The following is a 24,230-nucleotide window of genomic DNA, read 5'->3' on the forward strand; positions in this document are numbered from 1 at the left end:
CTCACTTTTATTTTAAACCACATTGTGGTTTGTGTAACACTTTTTTTTAGCTCTTATAAAGAAGTGCTTTGCGAAATAAAAATATGATGAATGCTTAATAAGTGGTAATAAAAATTCAGTTAATAAAAAATTGCATTTATTGTTGTCTTCATTGCATTATAAAAACCAGTGTAGTGTTTTTTACAAGAGCTTCGATTTAATAAGCTGCTGCAAGGGCCCAACATTGTACATTACGGCACTGGAGCCCAGACCAGTCTGATTCAAAGGGGTTTATTTATTACTGCAAGATCAGAGTTCTATAAAAGCCTAATTTTAACTTTCAGTTATTATCCCACATACTGTAGCCTTCCTATTGAAACAAAGCTTAATAATTGTGCTCTCTGTCCTTGACCACAGCTAATGCTCCGAGCTGGGACCTCGGCAGGTTGACCAGTGTCACCAAGCCCACCATTGAATATTGCAAAGAAATGTTACAGCCCTAAAATCTTCCATAATTCCAGCATTTTCCTGATGTCACAGGTGATATCCTGGCTAAGCATAATTAAAAGAAACTCCATGTAAACCAACATAGTGTCCACGCTGATCATACCACAGAAAATACATGCCAATCGTGTGTTTAGTATTTGCGCACGTGGCTGACTAGCACATTTTGAGAGGCATACTTGATTAATGTTTCCCAAAACTGCTAATGGAAAATGAATCTGAACCTTAAAAACTAACAATTAAACCAGTCCAACATAATACAGTACATACTGTACTATACTTACCTATTCTCTCAGAATGTGTGGGAGACTACCAATATCTTGGGTTATCCCCCAAACTCAAGGATAGTGGACGGATCATCTACATCACAAACACTTCCTAATGATGGACTCCGGGAATAGTGGGCAAACCACCCGAATCACCACCACTTTCAGATGGGGAGTGAGATATTGGGTATGGATAATAGGGTTGACGGTGTCTAGGATTACAATCAATAGGTCAACACCAAAAGGTTAGAATGAGTATTCCACTTTTTTGTGTCAATGTGTACACCTAAACATGTGGACTCCCAATTAGTGTAGCGTGTTCAGTCACATGGCTTGCTACGCTCACCATGATTTACACCAGGTGCCTTGCTCCATGACCGCTGCACATTTTACCATTCTCAATCGGAGTCCACATGGATTGAAAATTATGGTAAAGTATGAAAAAGTCCAAAAAAAACCCCCAAACTAATCAGAACCTTTTCAGGTGTCGAAAGCGTCCACGTTGATTGTGTCAACCTTTTTGTCAATGTTGACCTTGCACATGTCGACTCTTTTGTATTGACCAATTGACTGCAGACCTAGACACTGTCGACCTAGCATCCGGATCCTGGAGATATTGGCCCTTATTCTGGTTCACTCGCAAAAGCAAATTCCTTCTCAATTGGACAAAACTATGTGCACTGCAGGTGTAACATGTGCAGATAGAATTAGATTTGGGTGAGGTATTTTGTTTCTGTGCCAGGAAAATACTGACTGCTTTATTTCTATACTGCAATATAGATCTCACTTTGAAGTAAAACCCCACCCAAATCTAATTCTCTCTGCACAGGTTACATCTGCCCCACCTGCAGTGCACATGGTTTTGTCCATTTGAGAAGGAATTTGCCTTTGCGAGTGAACCAAAATAAGGGCCATTATGAGGAATAACGGGTTTTTAGGGAAGTGATGGGGCTGAAAAGATACAAATTGCATCATTAAGACCCGCCTCCTCCCACGTATCAGGCCAAATGGTATAACGAGCTTGGTGCTCCCAAGAAAAGGCTTGTCCTGGAGAGGCTAAATATAAATATGATTTAATAGAAAATTCAGGTTTATTTACTAAGATGGTAGTTCTGTTGAAGATGGGATGTTGTCCATAGCAACCAATCAGAATCTACTTCTTATTTAGCACCTTCTAGAACACGGATTGGGAACCTTCGGCCCTCCAACTGTTGTGGAACTACACATCCCAACTTGCCTTGTTCCAGTTTTGCTATGTGGCCATGCTACAACTGTTGCAGGGCATGCTGGGATGTGTGGATCAACATCCCCATCCCTGTTCAGGAAGATAACAGAATCTGATTGGTTGCCCGCAGCAACATCCCATCTTCAACAGAACTCCCATCTTAGTAAATAAACTCCTTCAGGTCAATTCAGAGTTGTACGTGTCTAGGGGTCGACTCCAAGTCATCCACATTTATCTCCACCTGCAGTATTTACATATATTTCCCATATATCTTAAAATAATCATGGGACCAAGGGAGAATCTGGATTTTTTTTTCCAATGATAAATTTTATGTCTGTGATTTTGAAGATTTTTATTATATTAGTCAAAATGCACCCCTGCAAAATTGCTACTGGAATGTGCACAATGCATCCCAATAAAATATAGAACAAGACCCGTGGCAGAACTCCAGGAGACAACAGAGTCTTTAGCCGCCCTCGCTCTCTCTCTGCCTGTTCCCCCCTCTCTCACCTCTTTCTCTCTGCCTGACATTCTCCTACTCTCTTTCTCTCCATCGCTCCCCCTATCTCATTCTCCCTCTCTATAGCTATCTATGGGGGAGGGGGGGAGGCAGCTTTTATCTTGCCTCCTGGCTACATGGATAAACATTCGCCACTAAACAAGACCCAATTCCCACCACCTTAAAGATGGTGGCAAAATCCATTTGAAGGTAGGAAAAGGCTCGGGAAGTCCAACATAGATAATATCTTGCATTCATCTTCTAATATGCACGTTAGAAAATAGCAATACAAATAAAAAGTATGATTAGTATGTTTTATAAATATAGTTCAATCTTTGCTTATTTAATTAAAGTAGAATCCTGAGATCAGTGGATTATGCTCTGTAGGACATGTATCAGACACAGACGATGTACTCTGCTATTTAGGAACAATGAGAAGTGGACCTTGGCTGGCATCCTGCAATAAGTGGGAAAGTACACGGAGGTAAATTTAATTTCATAAGTACAATTTTACAAAGCATGTGGAAACAAAATCATTACAAATTGAATAGAATATGTTTGTACAATCAAATCTAGGCATCAACTGTTCCCTTCCATATTCCTGTGATCCAGTCATGTTTTATAGAGCACTTTCTATTAGGGATAATAGATCTGATTTTCTGCACAGAGCACGGTTATTACTGCCATGTGACTCACAGTACTGCAACCGCTATGGAATTATCAATGGATAAAGTAAGAGGTAGGGAAGCTGAGTTGAACAGTACAGAGTGTTTAAGTCTGCACATTAGGCATAATAAGTATACAGCACTGACTGTAACACCTATAAATGATAGCCTTATAGGGTGACCTGCGGACATTTGCTATTGGTGATTAATAATGTGTCCCTTCTAATGTGTGTTCCGGAGGGGGGAAAAATGATCATAGGGTTTAGCATATAGAATTTTCAATGTACTCTGGTTGGTATTAAGGATATAAATATCTAAGATAAATGTGTTGAAAAAGAATGTAGTCATTTATGCTGTAATAAATCTCTCCCAATGTTACAATGGGATAGTGAATGGAATAGGGCAGATTTATTTGATAATCAGTTTCTTTCCATTGAACCCAGAAAAACGAGCCCTGCAGACACTGCCGGCCAGTAGGAGTTCACTGCAAAGAACATTGTTTTTTTTTACAGTAGCTGTGTGCCTGTAAGCGCCACACCCAGCACATGCCAAAATTCCCCCCCCCCCCGCCCCTGCTCCTCAGAAGCAGGAGAAGGCTACATCTTAGTGGGGGGTAAGGGAGAGGTACAAATATTTATGCACATACATTTCAGTCTCAGAAGAAGCCGCGACAAATATTTAGGGGGTAATCCAATTAGCCTCAATGCATTTTTGGCCAATAGATATGGGCATACTGTATAGAGCGATTAATGATCAATAGTCATTATGGCAGTATCCAATTAGAGGCTTTTATTTTATCCCCTGAAAATGGTACATCCGCCCACACTATGCAATCAGTAGGTTAGAAAAAGACAATGATAATTTAGTAATTAATTTATCTGCAAAGAGGAGAGCTCTGTGAGGTATTGGAGGAGACAGATGAGTGCTGCGTGGGGAGGGCTTTAAGAGCATTAAGCTCTGGCCAGCTACCACAATTTGTGGGGGGTTGCTCCCCCCTGCCAAAAAGTTTGTGGCTCTCCCCCCCCCCCCCCTCCCTGGGCTCCTCTCCAACGTGTTTCCTCACCGTGCGTCGTGATGACGTCACACGCATAACGAAGAAGCTGAAGCAGGAGAGAGGAAGAGAGACCAGCAGACACTGCTGGTTTCCTTGGCTCCGACGCATCCCAGGCTGCCCTAGCATGCCCATCTGCCCACTCATCCTGTACACAGTAGCCAATAGCTGGCTCTGTGTACAGTCAATTGAATCAGTGGGGGGATTTGTCATCTCTGCCATGGCCACACCTACGCTGCTGCTGACTCGCCTCTGGTGCTCAGTCAGTGAGCAGTGGCAGGCAGCAGCATGTCAGTGCGTCGAGCGGGTGCCGGCACCCACACAGACCCTGCTGCTGCTTGCTCCCCCAAGCGGCAGCTGGGGCTGCCTTACAGTAGCTACGCCACTGGGTAGCTGGCCAGGGCTTAATGCTGGAAGCTGGTTCTGGGGTCCTTGAGTGTTAAGAGACTGGAGCTTCAAAAGTAATAAAATGGAGAGTGATACACAGCCAGCCAATCAGCTCCTACCTGACATATCACAGACTGTTTGAAAAAAATGTCAGGCAGAGGCTGATTGGTTAATTTGTTATCACTCTCTATTTTATCACTTTTGAAACTTAGTGCATCTGGCCCATAGTATGACTTATCCTGCTGAAAACCACTGCACTGAAAGAGCACAGAGCCCCCCAGCCACTGGCAGCTGTAAGATGGGGAGAGATTGCTGAACACCGTTGCCTGGACGGAGCAGAGCAGGTCTGTCAGTGGTACAGTTAATTATACCGAACACATCTGCTATTATAGACCAGCTTATCGGTAGCAGCTAGCTTTACTTTTACTTATATGAGACTTAAAACAGTGCAGGAAAGTGTAAGCTCATGCGTCCAATAGAGGGACTGATATCTCACTTCAGGTGTTACACAGGAGGCTGACAGCCAGGCTGCTAAGGAGAAAACTGAAGTGTCATAGGCATAGTTAGTGCTATTATTAGAAAGGCCGCAGGTCACCTCTGTACAGTGACTCTTGCATACTCAGTGCTAGTTGCACATTTGCAAGGCACAGAGGCAGAAGAGACAGTCTAACACGGGACCTAGGGCGGGATGTACAAAGGTAAAAATGCAGTAAATCCCACTGTTTCCGGGGGATTTACTGCATTTTCAAATGTACTAACACCTGGCCGCCGCGTTTTTGCCGGCCAGGGCATTGCCACCTTTGGGTGGCTATAACCTATAGAAGCCTATGGGCTTCTTATCGCCACCGCAAGCCGCTGCAGAAGCCGACCCCACTCCAATGAGTCCATGGCATACATCACCTCCGTCCAAACTCCTCCTTCTGGCTGCAGGGGGGAGGAGGAGGCGGCCAGGACACCGTGGCCTGTTTCGCCAGGACACCGCGATACCCGGACACTACATCCTAGGTATCGCGGGGATGGAGGGCCCTCCATCACCGCATTGCGATGCTAGTCACATATGTTAGTATATATGCGCTAGCATCGCTGTGGCGGCACGACGAGGGGCGGCAATGTATTTGACTACATTCAGTATTTAAGTAGACAGGTGTAATAATTATTGCCCAACGTCTCAGGAAAGCTAAAAGGAATTACCAGAATATTCTACGGTACCCTGCTCCTAAATGAGTAACCTGCACTTCCATCCCCTCGGGAGGGACATGAGCTTAGCCAGTTCTGTTACATGAACAGCAACAAAGTTCTCCTCAGATATAGCAAACCGGGAAGTGCTCCCCCGAGCCCCAAAAGGAAAATTTGATAATTAATGTCTGTGTTAGATCTTGATCTTCATGTGGGTGTCACACAGACCCCGCCGCACCTCTTCAGGTAACTTTCCTTGCTGGAGGATGGATATCACATCTGGATTGTCTGCCTATGACAGCGCACATTTTCCCTTTTGCTTTCAGATGCCTGTTCTCCAAAGCTGGCTGAGCAAACACAACACTGGACATGTTTCCTTACAGCGGGTGTACAGTAGGTGGAAAGAGTGATTTGCTCCAGAGTCCTGCCTTGGAAAGTTCTTTAGCCACCTGTTGCAGTTGTGATGGTGATATCATTAGTCACTTCCCACTGTCTCAGCATGCCGAGGTGCCCAGGGGATGATTGTACTGTGAATGTATAGGGCAGTATTGAGGGGACATGTAATATTTTAATGCTGTCCAAAATTTGACTTAGTATGAAGTAGTAGCTGGATTTAAGTACATGTTGTCTTTGTGCTAATGAATTGAAATGTCTTGCACAGTTCTCTGGTTTAAGGTCCTTTTCAATCAAATGCCAAATTTTTGCTATTACGGTGATTTATCCCATGATTCAAAAAATCCCCTCAGTAACAACAGACCAGGGGTGCTTACCCTCCAACTGTATCTTTTTGTCAGGTACAGAACCATTTTTTTAGGGCTTGTACCCTTTTTTTGGTTCTCTAACCGCACATTGTTTGTATAGGAAAGGGGTGTGGCCATGCCCCGTTTACCCATGGCCCATGCCCCCTTTCCGGATTTGCACCGGTTTTTGCTCTTCAGATGTTGGAGGATATGGAAGTATTCTGTACAGGGCCGCAACTAGAGGGAAGCTAGGTGGTTGCATGCCCCTGGTGCTGTATGTGATACCCATACCTGTGGATCCAAATTACTGACTTGCCCCGGGTAACCAAATTTCTATTTTCTTCCCTGTACTGTGTTTGCCATTATATAGTTCTAGTTTGTATTTATTTACGCAATTTATTTTACATTTTTCATATAATTAGATTCTCTAATTCCTTGGGAAACATGTTTATTAAACAAACTGTGAAATCCACCAATACAAATGACATTTAATTAACACATCTTAGGGCCTCACAGTATGCTGTAACAGCACCAGGGGCAGAGATCAAACTGAGGAGTGGAAGTTACTAGCTGTGCAGTCACTTAGGAAATACAGATGAAGAAAAACACTGTAACAGCATCACACTCCCCAAATATCACGGATAAAAATGAACACATTGACATCCAGTTATCATAAATAAACTTGCCCATCAGTGACCTGTTTATGCAATGTGTTAGGGAATAATACAAGTGACGTAATAGGAAACAAGCTTTTCTGAAACTTTCAAATCACAAAATGAATACAATTGTAGTAGGTAATTGTCTTTAAAATGAGGCCTAATAACACAACTTTTACATTTATAATCACAATGTTGTAAAAATTTTTATTTGAAATATAGAAATAGTTTACGGCAATTGTAAGGACAATTTACTTCTACTCTTCTGCTTGCATATTCCCACCTGTTACGTTATCTGTCAGTGTAATTCTTTATAAGTTACAATGGGCATTACAATAGGGCATTACAACCTTAACAACATCAAAACTGGACATACTGGGGCAGATGTATTAAGCCTTAACAAGAGATAAATGTAAGGGTGATAAGCAGAGATAAACGTCCAGCCAATCAGCCAATGGCTTTTTTTAAACACAGCCTGTAACATGGCAGTTAGCAGCTGATTGGCTGGACGTTTATCTCTCCTTATCACCCTTACATTTATCTCTTGTTAAGGCTTAATACATCTGCCCCAGTATGTCCACTTTTGATGTTGTTAAGGTTGTAATGCCCTAACAATGAATAAGTAGACCACTCCCACTTAGGTGACATTGGGGAAGATGAATCCTACCTTCGACCTATCATCCAGTTATGTCCAGCTGTTAGTTCTCCTTTTTTAGAATGTACTTGATAAATTATATCAAGAAGCTGATTGGTTGTAAGGGGAACTTATCCACTTGTTCTCTCTTGAAGGTTTTGGCTATCTCCCCCTACACACTGTCTGTATGTATTATCCAGGAGGTACTGTAACTGGAATTCATAAATGGACAGTTAGAAAGGATCTGCTTTAAAGCTTATTGCGCTCAGCTTGCATTCAGATTTAAAACTCAACTTTTTGAAATGCTCAGAAAGCAAAGCCAAAAATAAATAAATAAATAATTCCAGTTATTGATATTACAGCTTTTTTGGGGGATGGATGATTCATTTGGAAATAGATTCCTTGTATATAGGTTATAAACTAATTCTGAATTTTATACAGTGAATAATCAATAAAATGATTGCTAAAATGATTAAGAAGGTCGCTTTTAGGAGTAAAAAAACACGAATTTCACATCATAAGTAAAACCCGATAACAAAAGATGACCTACCTGGGGTATAGCGTTCATGTGATCCGATGAGTCCCCGGACATCTTGCGCATGCCTGGCATGCGGAGTGCGCTCCTGCTCCCAGAGTGTTGTCGGTGGTCAACACGCTGCCTGAATGAAAAAAGACCGGGTCAGCAGGAGCAAGGAGAGTGCGATCATGTCAGATCGCATGTTGGCCGGTCTACAGGCAAGTGATCTATTGGGATCGGGTTCTACTTATGATATTCCACAATACTCAATTGTGGGTGCAGTATCCTTTAGTTAGGGGTACGGGTTGAATGGTCGACAGTGTCTAGGTCAACAGTTATTAGGTTGACCACTATTGGTCAACAGTCAAAAGGTCAACAAGGCAAAAAGTTCGCTATTCATTAGGTCAACATGTTCAAAAGGTCGATATGGAAAAAGTCGACATGCGTGGTTTGTTTTTTATTTTTGGGGGGTGTCTATGTTGATATAGGTTTACATGGACACCATATATGTGCGCCGCACTAGCCATGCTTCGAATGCGGTGCCTCGCTTCTCTATTATGTTCTCCCTCTATGCTCACTTGGATGGCAAAGTATGAAAAGAGTCGATTTTAAAAGGAAATAATGAAAAACGCATGTTGACCCTTTTCCATGTCGACATTTTGCCTGTGTTGACCTTTTGAACATGTCAACCTAATACATGTCAATCCTTTTGCTGTATCAACCTTTTAACTGTTGACCATCAGTGGTCCACTTAATGACTGTCGACCTTTTCACTGTCAACCATTCAATTGCATACCTTAGCTAGGCAGTATCTACAGACGAATTACACAAGACCCTATAGGGTCAATTTGCTTGGAGAGAGATATACTGGGGAGAGATAAAGTACCAACCAACCAAACACAGCCTGTAACTTGACAATTAGGATCTGGTTTGTTGTATCTTTCTCCACTTTATCTCTCTCCAAGCCTTAGTAAATAGACCCCTTGATGTTAAGGATAAAGTTAATTACAGCAAGTAGTGAATATTACAACAAAAGAAAAAAAAAGGAAATTGTAAATTTTACACCCCCCTATGTAAAGGTGGTCACACCCCCAAACAGCTGTCTGAATGGGGACTCGACTACATGCTTTTCCCCCTACCGATGGCTAGATGCTGATTCTTAAGGGGTCTACACATGGTTTGCCCCCTACCGATGGCTAGATGCTGATTCTTAAGGGGTCTACACATGGTTTGCCCCCTACCGATGGCTAGATGCTGATTCTTAAGGGGTCTACACATGGTTTGCATACAACAGAAATGAAGCAGCGCTGTTTGGTAGATTAATAACATTAATATCAAGGGATTGCCTGAAAGCGGTACATTTATTAAAAAAACAATAGTAATGCAATAAGACACATTTAAAAAAAAACATTAAAAACATATAATAAGAATCAGTTAGTAACCCTCTCTGGTGTTTAATAAGTTCACTGGTATGCCAGGTCCTCCTATGGATGAATAAAATGTGTGGCAATTTTATTTTTGGTATAAAGTCTCACCACTTGAAGATGGGGATTATTTCCGGGCTTGGGTCCGTAGTCCTCACTATTCTGCGGTAACACAGATGTTGGAAGTGGAGCCGCTGGGGGAAGTACACGGACCTTGTGGAGCTTCCCAATGTGGTGGTGTCCTTTACCAGAATAAACAAAGGCTGTGTGTAGATTGCCAGTAGTAGTAAAAGTTGCCAAGTGAAGGTTTTCTAATGGAGGAGGATGCCAATAGAATGGCTGCCAGTTTTCTTTAAACCAGATGAAGGGTATTTGTGGGTCCCACCGACGCGTTTCGCTGAGTGTATCAGATTTTTCAAGGTGATGAAGGTCTACACATGGTTTGAAGGCCCCTTAAGTTAGATCACTTAGGAAATCCACAATTGTCCATTTATGCCTTACTAATGAAAGGAATGAATTTTATATGATTTTGTATGAGGGCTTGATGTCCCTCTAGAATTGTTATTTTCAGACAGCAACTGGAGCAGGATATTTATATATTTATATATGATGACTATCCATTCTGTATGTATGTATACATCCATTCTGTATGTATGAATATATCCATTTAATATGTATGTATATATATATATATATATATATACATATATATATATATATATATATATACAGAGAGAGAGAGAGAGAAATAGAGAGAGAGAGAGAGAGAGAGAGAGAGAGAGAGAGAGAAAAAGTGTACGACTGTAGTGCTGTAGTGTGGTATTACCTTTTCCACACTTTCAAACATTTGTTTTAATTTTCTAAACCAAGTAAAAAAAAAGATAAAATCCGGTCGCTACTGGCAACAACTTGTTTTGCACACAGTTTCCGGTAGAACAGTTTTCAAAAATGTCTACCATTATGTTAAGAGCCCTAAGAATTTCAGATTTCCTTTATGTGCTTTCTCACCAGTGGTTCGCATTTTCTGAAATGATTTTGGTTGTATGCAATCTTACTCCCACAACGTTCTGTAGTCATAGGTTTTATTTTAGCATTACGGAGCTGATGCAGAGCTGGCGTAATTGTACCCCAAATTGCAGTCACAATTTACATTCATTTAAAAAGTTGCAATTACAACTATACGTAAAGTGGCAACTTTATTTAAATGCTTTCTGGTCTGCAATAGTAACATACTGTATGCACTAGATTTATGCCAGTCACATGGCACATAATCTTATGGTGTGTACCCTTAAGGTGAGATTCCCTTGCTATTCGACTTTAGATTTGAGTGCTATGCAATCTTTGCAAACTCTGTACAATTTACTCAGTGGCGTAACTAATATTTTTGCCCCCCCCCCCCCCCCCTGCTGAAATTGACATCACCACCCCCCCACCCCCCACCCAAGAAAAGGTGGGCCGCCACTGCATTCCTGGTCCGGCACCGCAGATGTCCTCCTGGCTCCGTCTCCTGCAGATATAAAAAATAACACGGCAAAATGACTGCCCCCTAATAGCAGACAGTTTTTAAGGATGCTAGAGGAGGCCGCCGGCTCCTCTAACATTCCTAAAAAACTGTCTGCTGTATGGGGGCAGCCATTTTGCCGTGTAATATTTCATTACACAACAGGAGGATATCTGCGGTGCCGGACCAGGCAGGAATGCGGTGTCGGGGGCATGCGGAGGCGTAAGGGGGGCGGCTCTGAGCAGTGTGCCCTGATGAGCACCAGCGGCGCCCTGCTGGCGCTTGCTCCCCCAAGCAGCCCCGGTGGCTGCCGTACGGTAGCCACGCCACTGAATTTACTTACAATTCATATAATCTACATTAAATTTGCACTATATAGTCATTGCCCCCCTCCCCCCCCACAGAACAGGGTGGCAAAGAGGGCAAATATTGCCTTATTTTGTTACACCTGTAAGTCTGTATTGCACATTTTCTATATCATATTCTGTTATTGATCAGTGATTAATTTTCCCCATGATTACTTTTTAAACACATCTATGGCTTTCCAGTGATAAACTTGCTTGATTCATTGTTTTGTCCTTTATTTTATCATAACTTCTGCACCTATTAATATCCTCTCTGCCAAAAGTGCCTGCATTGCATTGTTATGGTGTGATACATTGCGAACACATCTGGCACAGAGGGATTGAGGCTGATGTGCGTTCTGATTCTTACTTGGCAGTCCTCTGTACACGCTTTATTGTTGCTCATTAAAAAGATGATTCTTGGATTCCACAATAAATGGACCATATAATCCCTTAAACGAGGGCCTTGGACAGCTGCACGAGGAAATAAGACAGAAACATGGTGTACCTGTCTTTTATATAACAAGTATGTTCTGAAACTTAATAAGGGATTATCTGAGCATACAATAGATAAAATACTAAAGTTTAAATTAACCTTGGTAACGCTGAATTAATAAAGGATCATTAAATGCCAAAATTGAAATGTGTATATGAACCATGAAGGTAAAACACATTGTTTAGCATTGACCTAACATCCCTCATGCTAAATCTCCATTATAGACAGATGCCCAATGCTGACGTTTCCACAGTACCTAATGGGATCAAAGGTACTGTAAATTGAAAAGGTTGCACTCATTTGAGCTGCTGTGATATCACTGACTTTCCATTTCTGCATAAATAAGCAAATCAGGCAAAAGGCATGGTTTCTCGGTAAGGGGGTGATTCTTATCGACTCACTAAGCATTAAAAATGTGCTGCTTAGTGAGACATGTAACGCCGCCTGCACGAACGACCCCCCCCCCCCCCCCCCGCCGTTTCCTGTTTCAACCATGTGAGGGGATGTGTAATGAAGACACACCCCCTTGCATGCCGTCGCTGCCGGAGAAATCATTAGATGGTCGCAATGCTCAGATGTGGATGGTGATAAATGGGCAGGCCAGCCAATCCCGCCACATACACTGTGTGTGTACATATATGTGTGTAAGATGGACGGCCTAGATGCAGCATGCATGGGGGAAAAAACCACATCTGACCCACGACCACCATTGGTGGTGGGAAAGAATCGGTTTATATTCATCAAGTGTTCCATATATATTTGCGCCCTAACCCACCGCCACTGGGCACTACTAACATAATATTGGTAACTGAAAAGAAAATGACTGTGATGAAATGAGCAAGGCGAATGGCGGTTTCGGTAAGTCTGTTGCTTGGCTGCACTCACTGCACTAGCGTTCTCCACTGGCCTCTATTATTATGGTGATATAGAGTTGGATAGATTCCCTGGTTTGTTTATTCCTATCAATAATGTAAGAGGCTCTTCAGAGGACTATATGTAACTGTAAGAGATACAAAGTGAATGCTGTACGGACACAATTCCAAAAAATAAAACAGAAAAAAACTCCATAAATCATGTGCATTTTATCACCTGTGTCATGCTCCCACAAGGTGCTCGACACTCAATTTGTTTGTCTTGTCCCAGTCAGCATTTTTGGGAGTGCTTCACGGAAAAGTTATAGGAGTACAGATTGAACACATATTATAATAAAATGTGTCAAGACACCTACAGTATGTTAATATCGGCTGGTATATGGCCCGGAGAGAGAGACGAATGCTGCTACAGTACAAATACTGATATCACTGTGTTCTAACTTTCACTCTGCGTCATTATTGACTTTTCTAAGTTCATCACTATCTATAAACTGTTTGGAGTCTCTTATGCTTGTTTGGCAGACTCAAGACTTACTGGTCTCTTGATGGGAAAAACAAACAAACTATTTTTCCAGCGTTTTTTGCTGTAGAATTCAAGTATTTTCTTGTCAACATATTTATCAAATGATAAACAGCGGAGAAAACACCGATTTTTCCGATGCAGAGTTAAGCCAGTGCGGCGGCCACTTTTTCGGGTTTTGGTTTTGGATCTGGATCTCCCTTCGTGTTTTGGATCTGGATTGGTTTTGGCAAAACCACCCTTGCGGGTTTTGGTATTGGTTTTGGATCTGGATTTATTTGGAAAAATGCTAAAAATTGCTAAAATAATAGTTTTCGGGCCTGTTTTTGCCCCTAAAGTGTTATTAAGCTCAATAACATTAGTTTCCACTCATTTCTAGACAATTTTGATCACTTCACAGCTCACAAAATCGTTTTCATATACTGTAGTAGGGCCATAAGGTTATCCCGAGGTAGCTGGATGACTAAGCTAGGCGACAGCAGTGGGCATCACATACATGTGGACCTTACACTTCCAACCTGGCACATGTTGGAAGCAGAGCAGCACTACAGGGGCAGACAGGGTGGCAGTTTAATAACCCCCCCCCCCCCCCTTGTAGCTGCGCTCCTCTTTTAGAACCTCCACACCATTAGCAAGAGAAGAGAACATTTGATTAGTTTAATATCTAACAAGACCCCTATCTGGCGTGAGGTCACGTGGTTTGTGAAGTTACCTCCTTATCAAACTTGATCAGACAGGCTAGGCGTGCGTTCCATTTCCTCCCTCACCACTTCACCACATTACATGTGTTCCTCCCGAAGCCACGCACTTGGTCTAGTACGCTGACCATCAGCAGCTGTTGGGACTACTTCTTCCCAAACATTTATCAATCCATCCATACTATCCCAAAAGTGGACACAGGATATATGTCGTCACACTGGACAATGGATATATGTCACGCTGGACACAGGATATATGCCAGCACACATTACATGTCACACTGGACACAGGATATATGTTGTGACTTGTGACACTGGACACAGGATATATTGTCGTCACACTGGCCACTGGATATATGTCGTCACACTGGACACAGGATATATGTCGTCACACTGGACAATGGATATATGTCGTCACGCTGGACACAGGATATATGTCGTCACACTGGATACAGGATATATGTCGTCACACTGGACACAGGATATGTCGTCAGTTGTCACACAGGACAGGACACAGGATATATGTCGTGAGTGACTTGTGACACTGGACAATGGATAAGATATAGGCCGTCACACTGGACACAGCCCCTTGTATTAATGCTGCCCCTGTACACAGTGTACTACTCAGCAGCACTGCAGCCCCTGTGTGTGAGCACTGCAGCACTGAGTTAGTTAAATCACAAAAAAAAACACAGGGTTCAGGGCTAAATAAAATAAATCACAACACAGGGCTTAGGGCTAAATAAATCACATCAGGGCACGGCCACAGGAGAGCCCCTGGACAGTGGACACTGCAGCCCCTGCGTGTGAGCACTGCAGCACCTAGTTAGTTAAATCACACTACAGGGCTCAGGCCACAAGTCTACAACACAGGGCAGTGAGGGCAGGTCACGGAGCACAGCACAGCACGGAGCACATGGCACGGAGCACAGCACAGGGCAGTGAGGGCAGGTCACAGAGCATAGCACAGCACGGAGCACATGGCACGGAGCACAGCACAGGGCAGTGAGGGCACAGGTCAGGTCACGGAGCACATGGCACAGAGCACAGCACGGAGCACACGGAGCTTCCCAACCACCCTCTTCCCTCTCCAAGATTGGAGTGAAGATGGCGGGCGCGCGTGCGTCTTTTATAAGATTCCGCTCCCGCGAGAATCCGACAGCGCGATGATGACGTTCGGCCTCGTTATTGGTCCGGAATTCAGGCGGGAACACCCGAGCCGGCTCGGATCTGGCCCGGATCCCCGATATTCGGATCTGTCGGATCTCGGGGATCCGGACCCCTAGTACACACTCTAGTACACACTAGATGATATTTGAAATGAATTTTCCGTGCTCACATGGGTCTCTAGCAACACCCTCAACATATGTACATGCAGCTCAATTGGTGGATGTTGCTAGCAATGCCATGCTGTAGATAGCAGTTTAGTCCTGGAACCCCCCCTTCCTCTTGCCGTTGCTTACTGCAGCCGGTAATGGCAAGTGTGTATGGTGTATGCAACTGCCGATGCTGGCCTCACCGCCGGGTCACATCACTAACAATCTCTCTGGACACACACATCATGTATTGCGTACGTAGCATAAGTGAACATCCTTGCGCTCCTGCAGCGCACAATGAGGGTGACCACTTTGTCCGGAAAATGGGCGGCCATAGGTTTCATGTGCCAGGCACTATTGACCAGCACATGTGCAGTTTGGAATGGCCAAACGTTTTGTTACTGGCTCAGGCATATGCAATATGCAAAGAAAGGAGCTATTTACTTGCCAGGTAGCCAAACTGGATGGCTGGACCGGTAGGTTTACACATTACCTCTCCGGCAGGTGTGTACTTATATATAAAGAGAGTTTAATGGGGCATCACCCCTATTCTTGTACTCTACTTGTTCTTTGTTATGAAGAATTATTACTTGTTGTAGGATCACAATGGAGTAATTGTAAAAGACAGCTATACACACAATAAATAAAATTTCAATTAATAAAGATGTCAATTAGAGTTTGCCCACTGACATCTAGATTGCATAAAGTACCTCCCAACGTTTGGGATGGGGCACTCCATTCATACAGTATGTTAAATACAAATGCATTACATTTTGCATTACCTTTGGGGCATGCCCAGCCAATTGTGGCACTGTTTAGATGCCACGCACATAAAGTACAGTTACCGCCCAACCTTTCCCACCTTGGGAACCGCCTATGGGTGGGATGGTGGGAAGTGCCAAAATAACTGTCACACCAAAATATGGATAGTTGGGTAGCATGAAATTGTAACTGAGACTTGTAACATTTAGTTTTGCAGATTGACACATTTTTGAGCATTGTGATATTTAGTCCCAGATGCATCACCGTAATAGAATCCCCCATGCACAATCAAAAAGTCTAGCCTCCCGAGGCATGGACAACATTCCCGGAGATGCTGGTCTGCTCTCAGTGACAGAAACCGGGCACTGCAGATCATGTCACAGTGCAGCACTTCCTGTTACTGCAGAGGAGCCTGGGTGACACCCGGGGGAGGTTCACAACCCCATATTGATGCCTGTGTGTGGTCCCTCTCGTTAAGTTCCCAAAAGCAGCCCCATAGGGTTCCAAGAGTACTGAAAAAATATCCCATTTACAAAAACTCTTTGGAGCTTGGCCCCATTAGCTAGCATCCTCTTCTGGTGGTGGCACATTACCACATTATTTTTAGATGTCTCACAGTGGATCACAGTTGTATAAAATTCAATGAAGGCAAATATATGGCTCTCAGTCACATGACCCACAAGATTCAATCACTGTTTGTACCATTTATGACGGTGAGTATCTTTTGCATGTTGACCATTTGAGGTCGCCCCATTAACTTTTTTTACTGTAGATTTACCAACTGAATACCCCGAAGGCCAAAGTCTGCAATAGGACACTATTAGGTAGAGAAGTTGCCCATAGCAACCAAACAGATTCTACCTATCATTTTTATAGAATTTCTTGATAAATGCCAGCTAGAAGCTTATTGGTTGCTTTGGACAACTTCTCACTTGGCCATTTGATTTAATACATTTCCCCCTTAAAATATTAAACAGTTCTGTGCAATTTTCCTTGTGTTTGCGTTAGTTTGTGCATCACTGCGTTACCATTCCTTTCTATTACATAAAACTGAATAAGCGTATAAATGGTGGTCTGTATGTTTAATATGAAAATGTAAATACATAAACGCATTATGTGGCTGACAAATTTAAAAAAAAAATACCTCTAGCCACTACTGCTTCTTAAAGTCACACTAAGAGCACACTGCTTCATATATGACCCATTCCAGGAGGGACAAGATGCTCTGTTACTGGACATGTCAGTGGCATGTGCAGTTGCAGAGCTGCAGCACAGTCCAAAATTCAGATAGGGGAGCCCCACCAACTGCCACCCCAAACACTACATTCCTGGACTCACTGGAAGGTAGGACTCTTCGTGCAGCAGGTGCATTGCAACCGGGCCATATTGTGAACTAAGGTTGTGGTGGAGAAGGCAATGTGGGGGGGAATTATATTTTTGCACCTGCGCCAACCACTCACAAGTTCCGCCACTGATATACAGTACTTGATCTAACAAGCTCAGGTGCTTATACGCTATTTTCTCTTACTGATACATGGTTTGGGCCATAGAAGCAAAACCTTTATTTTAACCAGCGCCTCTGCATTTTATTATCCTGTAAATCACAATTTAAAACCTCAGACGTTTGATGCTAGATTAAAAAAAAAAAAAAACGCCAGAATAGAATTGCAGAATTGTAGAAATGTAGAATTCTGAATGAAGCTCAACTGATTCAGTTCAAAAGTGATAATATGGTTATGCCTAAATAAACCCATAGGAAATTACATACTTTTACACATATTATGACTTCCCCCCTTTGAAGCTAGGTCAATATGTTATTTTCTAAGAATCAATTCAAATCAAGAATCAATCTTCCATGCATTAATGTTTATGGTCCTCTGGTGTGACAGTACTGCCTCAAGCCTATATATCTGCGGATATTGGCCCTTATTCAGAATCGTGCGGTACGGCCCGCGTGCGGCCGTACCGCCGATGTTTTTTGTCTGCACATGCGCAGAGGTCATTCTGCGCATGTGCAGCCCCCTTCGCCGCAGACGGATTTCGTCCGCCGCAAAGGGGGCGGATAGGGGCGTGAGGGGCTTCAGCCCCTCATTTCCCTATGTGTACGCCCCGCGTTTCATGGGCGTTCCCATGCAAACGCGGGGCGTATGCATGGTAATGAGGGCATGACGCCCTCATTACCATGACATGGGGGCGGAAAGCTGACGTCGCCGGATGTCAGCTTTCAGCCCCCTTACAAGCTCCCACACGGACGATTGTCCGTGTGGTCTGAGCTTGCGGGAGCTGCCGCGGCGTGCGGGCCTGCCTTCGATGGTCGTCGACCATCGAAGGCAGGGGGCAGCTCCCACCATGGTGGAGGCGTAGCCTCCACCATTTTTGAGCGGATCGCCAGCCGTCCGTGTATGGACGGCCGTGGCGATCCGTCTGGTGGGCGGCCCTTGGTTTGTGCGGTCGGAGCCCCGTGTGCGGCTCTGACCGCACCAACCAGAATAAGGGCCATAGATATCACTGACAGTGTCGTTGATTTATGATGACTCATACAGTATGTGGAACATATGACTAGAACTAAGGTGATAGACACTATTACAAGTCCGGATTCCCCTGCTTCCAAAGCACAACCTCAGCAAATCCAGCATATCTGAAGACATAATGAGTGAGTATATATATATATATATATATATATATATTTTTTTTTAAGAATTTTTAATTTTTAATACAGAATTTTTAATACATGGCCCAGTATAACATATGGGCATACATTAGCACGGACATAAATATCTCATCCTGTTTACAGCTATAAATACACATGGGATTTGGAGTAATATTGGAAGAAGGAAACAGCCTTGCACTTAGATTTCCAACCAATGCTGACACTGGTGCAAATAAAGTAAAAGGAAAACCAATGCACAACACAGCTAAATAATTACAGGAAAGAAAAAGTATAAACATTTTTTTATCAACTCAAATTGGTAGATGTAAAAAACAATAGCAGCCTTTTTGAAATAGATATAAAGTACTGGACTCAAACATAAAAGAACATGTCATTGGGCATCATAATATATTGAAATGATTTTACAACATTTTTGTATATATGTATCATACTTGCCTACCCTCCAGTAAGCTGCTCATGATTTTTGTGTAGTCCCCACAGCCAGGAAGAGTAGGTGGCTCTCCCGCATCCTACCAGCTTCCTAGTGTCAGGATGCCACTGACATACAATCGCGGGAGCTGTGTGAAGGGGCAGGGCTAAATACAGTGGTTCGCAGGTTGCTCCCTATGTTGGGGATGTGAACAAAAGATGAGACCATTCTGCTTGCCCTCTGATGTGCCCTGCAGTGGCTTCTACCAGAGAGTAGAGTTACACAGGTTACAAAGTAGGCAAATATGGTGTGTGTGTGTGTGTGTGTGTTTGTGTCTGTGTCTGTGACTGAGATTAAACTGGGCGTTCATTTTCATGATAAGTATGTACAGTATTTAAAGTTCAGTGAGATCAGCAGACTTGCAGACTGGGACACAAGCATAAATATGATTATTTGCACCAAAGGCTTTGGCAAATGGCAGTGATGGTTACAAGTGACAAGTCATGTGTATGGCTAGTGCTTGCTAATATCCAGACATCTTTGCATATAGTATGTATGGGAGACTATATGCATTTACTTCAGGGAAGGAAAAGGTAGCGATTTTGTTGAGTTCACTCTGCACCAACCCCATGTGAAGTGTTTGCAGCGTTCACCATGACAGTTTCTGCAGTTCTCCTCAGTGCCATAGCAATACCATCGCAGAACAAGAGGTGGCTTGTGGGGTGACGGAGCCCGTTTATGCAGATTCCTTGCTGTCTGGCCTTATGCATAGAATCTGAGGAAAACGGCCCTCCAAAAATGGCTGCCGCCTAGGAGAAGACAGATGCTTGAGGTCCTACTGGACTTCTATTGTCTGTCAAGGAAGTGAAGCACATATGGCAACACCTGGAAGTGCCAGGATTCCAAGAACGGTATAGAGCATTAAACAACTGGCAATGAGTGTGAAACCCTTCGCAATAAGCCTGAAACCCCTGGAAACAAGCATGTAGGTAAAAATGATAATGGCCCTTATTCTGGTTGGTGCGGCCAGAGCCGCACACGGGGCTCCGGCCGCACAAACCAATCCCCGCCCACCCTACGGATCGCCACGGCCGTCCGTACACGGACGGCTGGCGATCCGCATAAAAATGGTGGAGGCGTACGCCTCCACCATGGTGGGAGCTGCCCCCTGCATTCGATGGTCGTCGACCATCGAAGGCAGGTCCGCACGCCCCGGCAGCTCCCGCAAGCTGAGACCACACGGACAATCGTCCGTGTGGTAGCTTGTATGGGGGCTGAAAGCTGACATCCGGCGACGTCAGCTTTCCGCCCCCATGAGTTGCGTCATGCCCTCATTACCATGCGTACGCCCCGCGTTTGCATGGGAACGCCCATGAAACGTGGGGCGTATACATAGGGAAATGAGGGCATGAAGCCCCTCACTCCCCTATACGCCCCCTTTGCGGCGTACTAACGTTATGTGCGGCGAATTCGCCTGCACATGCGCAGATTGACCTCTGCGCATGTGCAGACGGAAAACATCGGCGGTACGGCCGCACGCGGGCCGTACCGCTCGAAACAGAATAAGGGCCAATGTTTTTAGGGGCCCAATTTTTGTAGCTACTCCACTGCTTCTCCTTTCAAAGGCAAAAGTATGTAATGTACACATGCACCAAATAAAACACATTCAAAGGTATTAAAGCCACATATAAGACTGATTTCATTAAGCCCATGTACAGTATGAGGAGAATATATGCTTGTACAATTTTCCTGTGTACAGTATATCGATGAATAATGAGCATTTTAGAAGAAAAGCCAAGAAATTGGATTGTAGGTGGAGAATGAAATTACTGAATTTATCAGACATTCCTAAGAGCCTCCTGGCTGAGAAAGAAGCTTTCTGAATGTGATTCTCTTAATATCAGTGTTCAGAGAAATCTCCCAGTGGTACATGAGCGACAGAGTAGTAGAGAATGGAACCCTGGATGATAACATAGAAGTCTCTGTACATACATTCCACCAATTACATGCATGATACAACTATCATGCATGCTCTTCTTCTTTTTCTCTGCTTATTCTTTTTTTTTTCCACTGCTGAACCACAGATTGAAATGCTGTGAAAAATATGTATTTAAAAAAATATTTTTGAAAAAACAAAATCAAAGGTTAACTTACATCTGCTGCCACATTTTACAACAAACTACGATATTAAAAAATATATACAGTAATAATAGATTTTGATGTTTTTTTCTTCTTGTAGGATTATAGTGTATTAGTAGTATCATGTCCCAATAATACAACCCCTCTCCCACAAAAGTAGGTTTATTTTGTTCTGTAAAGTCTTCAGAACCTACAGTAGTAGAAGATTTCTTTATTGTCACTTGAGATGAGAAAAAAAATGTGTCTGCTTTTGAAATTCATGAAATCGAGAATTGATCTCAATCAACAGTAGGAAACCGCCGGGGGAGTTGTTTCAAGCCTTCTAAAGAGCGGAGATGTTGCCTAAAGCAATCAGGTTGTAGGCAGCCCTTATCAATTACATTGTATACATCTATAAGTAGGAGTTGATTGGTTGCTTTGGGCAACTCCTCCACTTATCCACTTTTTGGAAGGCTTGAAACATCTCACCCGCAGTGACTACGGCACACTTGAATGTATTCCCATTTGCATGATTTTACACTCTGCGTGCGCTGGAACAAAGCAGGTACAAGAGAAGAATATTGTGAGCATTTCAAACACATTTTCATTGAGCACTGGGGCTCGCCCCCTCTGGCGAACCAGCTCTCCATCTGACTGGGACATGCGAGTGTCCCACACGCACGAGGGTCCCAGTTTCCTGTCGGCGGGGGATGCGAACCTTGCCCGTCTCCGCTTCAGGGAGACGGGCATGGTTAGGGGCGGTGCGGAGAGGTGGGATCGGGTGGCGGGGACCGGCGGCGAAGTGGTGGGGACTGGCGGGGAGCTCCATAGTAAAGGGACGTCTCCTGGTGGGGGCTGGCGAATCTACCGCCAGCCCCTGCAAGAATGACAGGCGCTACACACACTTGTGACTGAGGAGGTTTAATTGTCCCTTCTCATGCATGATATCCTGGTGGTGGTGAGGAGTCAGACAGTGGTTAAAAGACATACCACGGCATCCTCATACATAGAATCCCGACAGAGGCTCTGTAGAAAAGCTAACACTATGCCCCTATCCGCCAGCTCTCTTTGCTTTAAGCAAACATTTTATGTTGCCAAATATGTATTGTATTGATATTAAGTTATATGGAGCTTTCTATTGCTATTATCTATACAGGTTGAGTATCCCGTATCCGAATATCCGTTATCCGAATTATTCCGAAAACCGTACATTCCAGAAAGTTAAAAAAAAATAATTTTTTGCTAAAAACTCACTGGGGACATCTGTAACAGCACTACTGAGGGAATGATTTGTAACTGGCACTATATATGTACAAGAAAATTATTGCTTGGCATTCAAATTCAATATCTGAAAAAGTACACAAATTTTGTTTCATGTTTTGAAACCTTGTTTTTTGAACAAATAAAATATATTTGTGTGCATTTCATGTGCTTGATGTGTTTATACAGCATAAATGCAAGATACTTCAAAATACATCCTTGAAATATTAAAATATTCCGAAATACGGAATAATCCGATATTCAAAATTCTTCTGGTCCCGAGCATTTTGGATACGGGATACTCAACCTGTATAATGCTCCTTTATTGAAGCATCGGTCCAAGGTGGCCTTGGTTAGGTCTTCTGTGTGGCACCATCTCGCCACTTTCTTTGAGTGACACAGTATTGCATGGACACGTAATACTCCACTCCCAGGTGACCCTACAATAATCTGCATAATACACACCAGCAGATATGTTGTCTGATCTGGTGTTTCAGGCCAACATATTGTGCACATCGGGCACACACGCTCCCACCCTTTGATACTGAGGTCGTTCCATATGCTGTGCTGCATGACCAATGGGATGACCGGACACCCAAAATGTAGACAGGAATGATATACTGTACCGTGCACTCGTGTACTATATCTCACTGTGTATGTCCGAACCACACCTCGTCCTGACGGTGGTACCGTTGGCCACAATCCCGGATCTAGTGTGTACCCAGCCAAACCACAAATGTGCCTAAAATATTTATTTACGCTGGTGTCTATTTATCACCTACTGTACATATCAACTTACTGAAATTACATCTCCAAAACTGACTGCTTCAATTCCACCAGTAGCACAGAACATACAGTACATTCAGCCAATGTACTAGAACAAATTTTAATAGAACTAAGCTAAATAATTCTGGCCACTACTCTGTCTTCTTTCAATATTCCAGCAGATTATAAGCAGGTGGTAATACTATATGCCAGTTCAGGTATGTCACCATAATTTATGTCCATAAATTGAAGTATTAAGTTGTTTTCTTCATCCTTTTTTTTCTTTTTACAAGAAATGTCTGCGTCATAACGGAGAATAGATTTTTCTATTGTTAATAGAGTCTATCTTCCCTGGGCAGGAGGAGCAGCGACTGTGCACTGAATTTCATAATTACGTTTATTACCCTTGGCATGAGACACAATGACAATTTTTTTTATCATTATTATTTCTTTCTTGTTGCATGAATGACCATAGAGTTTGTGAAGAATTTCTTAGCAATGTGAAAAATAATAACAGTCTTTCAGATGTGAAATAAAAAGTTTTCAAATAAAGATTGTAAAATTGCAACAAGTACAGTACAATGGTTCATATCACAATACGATGAATATCTTTGCAACTCTGTAGCTAATGGCTCTAATAACATACAGAAAACAATTGTGTCAGTCCCTCATTTTGATTTGCATGCTACGTCAATGTCTTTTTTTTTTTTTTTTACTGCACATTTCTTTAAAGGTGCCCATACACTGGAGAGATTTTGGCTGATTTCACCCGATT

General features: G+C 43.1%; 1 protein-coding gene across 3 annotated transcripts in view; it reads right to left on the reverse strand.

The window, feature by feature from the left end:
• DPP6 (dipeptidyl peptidase like 6) overlaps window positions 1-24,230 on the reverse strand; it is a 1,240,611-nt gene that overhangs the window by 847,228 nt on the left and 369,153 nt on the right. The window contains exon 2 of one of the 3 annotated variants that reach the window (XM_083189039.1): window positions 8,333-8,441. The exons of the other annotated variants lie outside the window; for them this stretch is intronic. Coding sequence (XP_083045165.1) covers window positions 8,333-8,392 — 60 coding nt within the window. The 5' untranslated portion in view covers window positions 8,393-8,441. The remainder of the gene's footprint in view (window positions 1-8,332; window positions 8,442-24,230) is intronic. 3 annotated transcript variants of the gene reach the window in all.

This window comes from Crinia signifera, chromosome 5 (genome assembly GCF_055691185.1).
Source record: "Crinia signifera chromosome 5, ASM5569118v1, whole genome shotgun sequence".
Classification (NCBI taxonomy): Eukaryota; Metazoa; Chordata; class Amphibia; order Anura; family Myobatrachidae; genus Crinia; species Crinia signifera.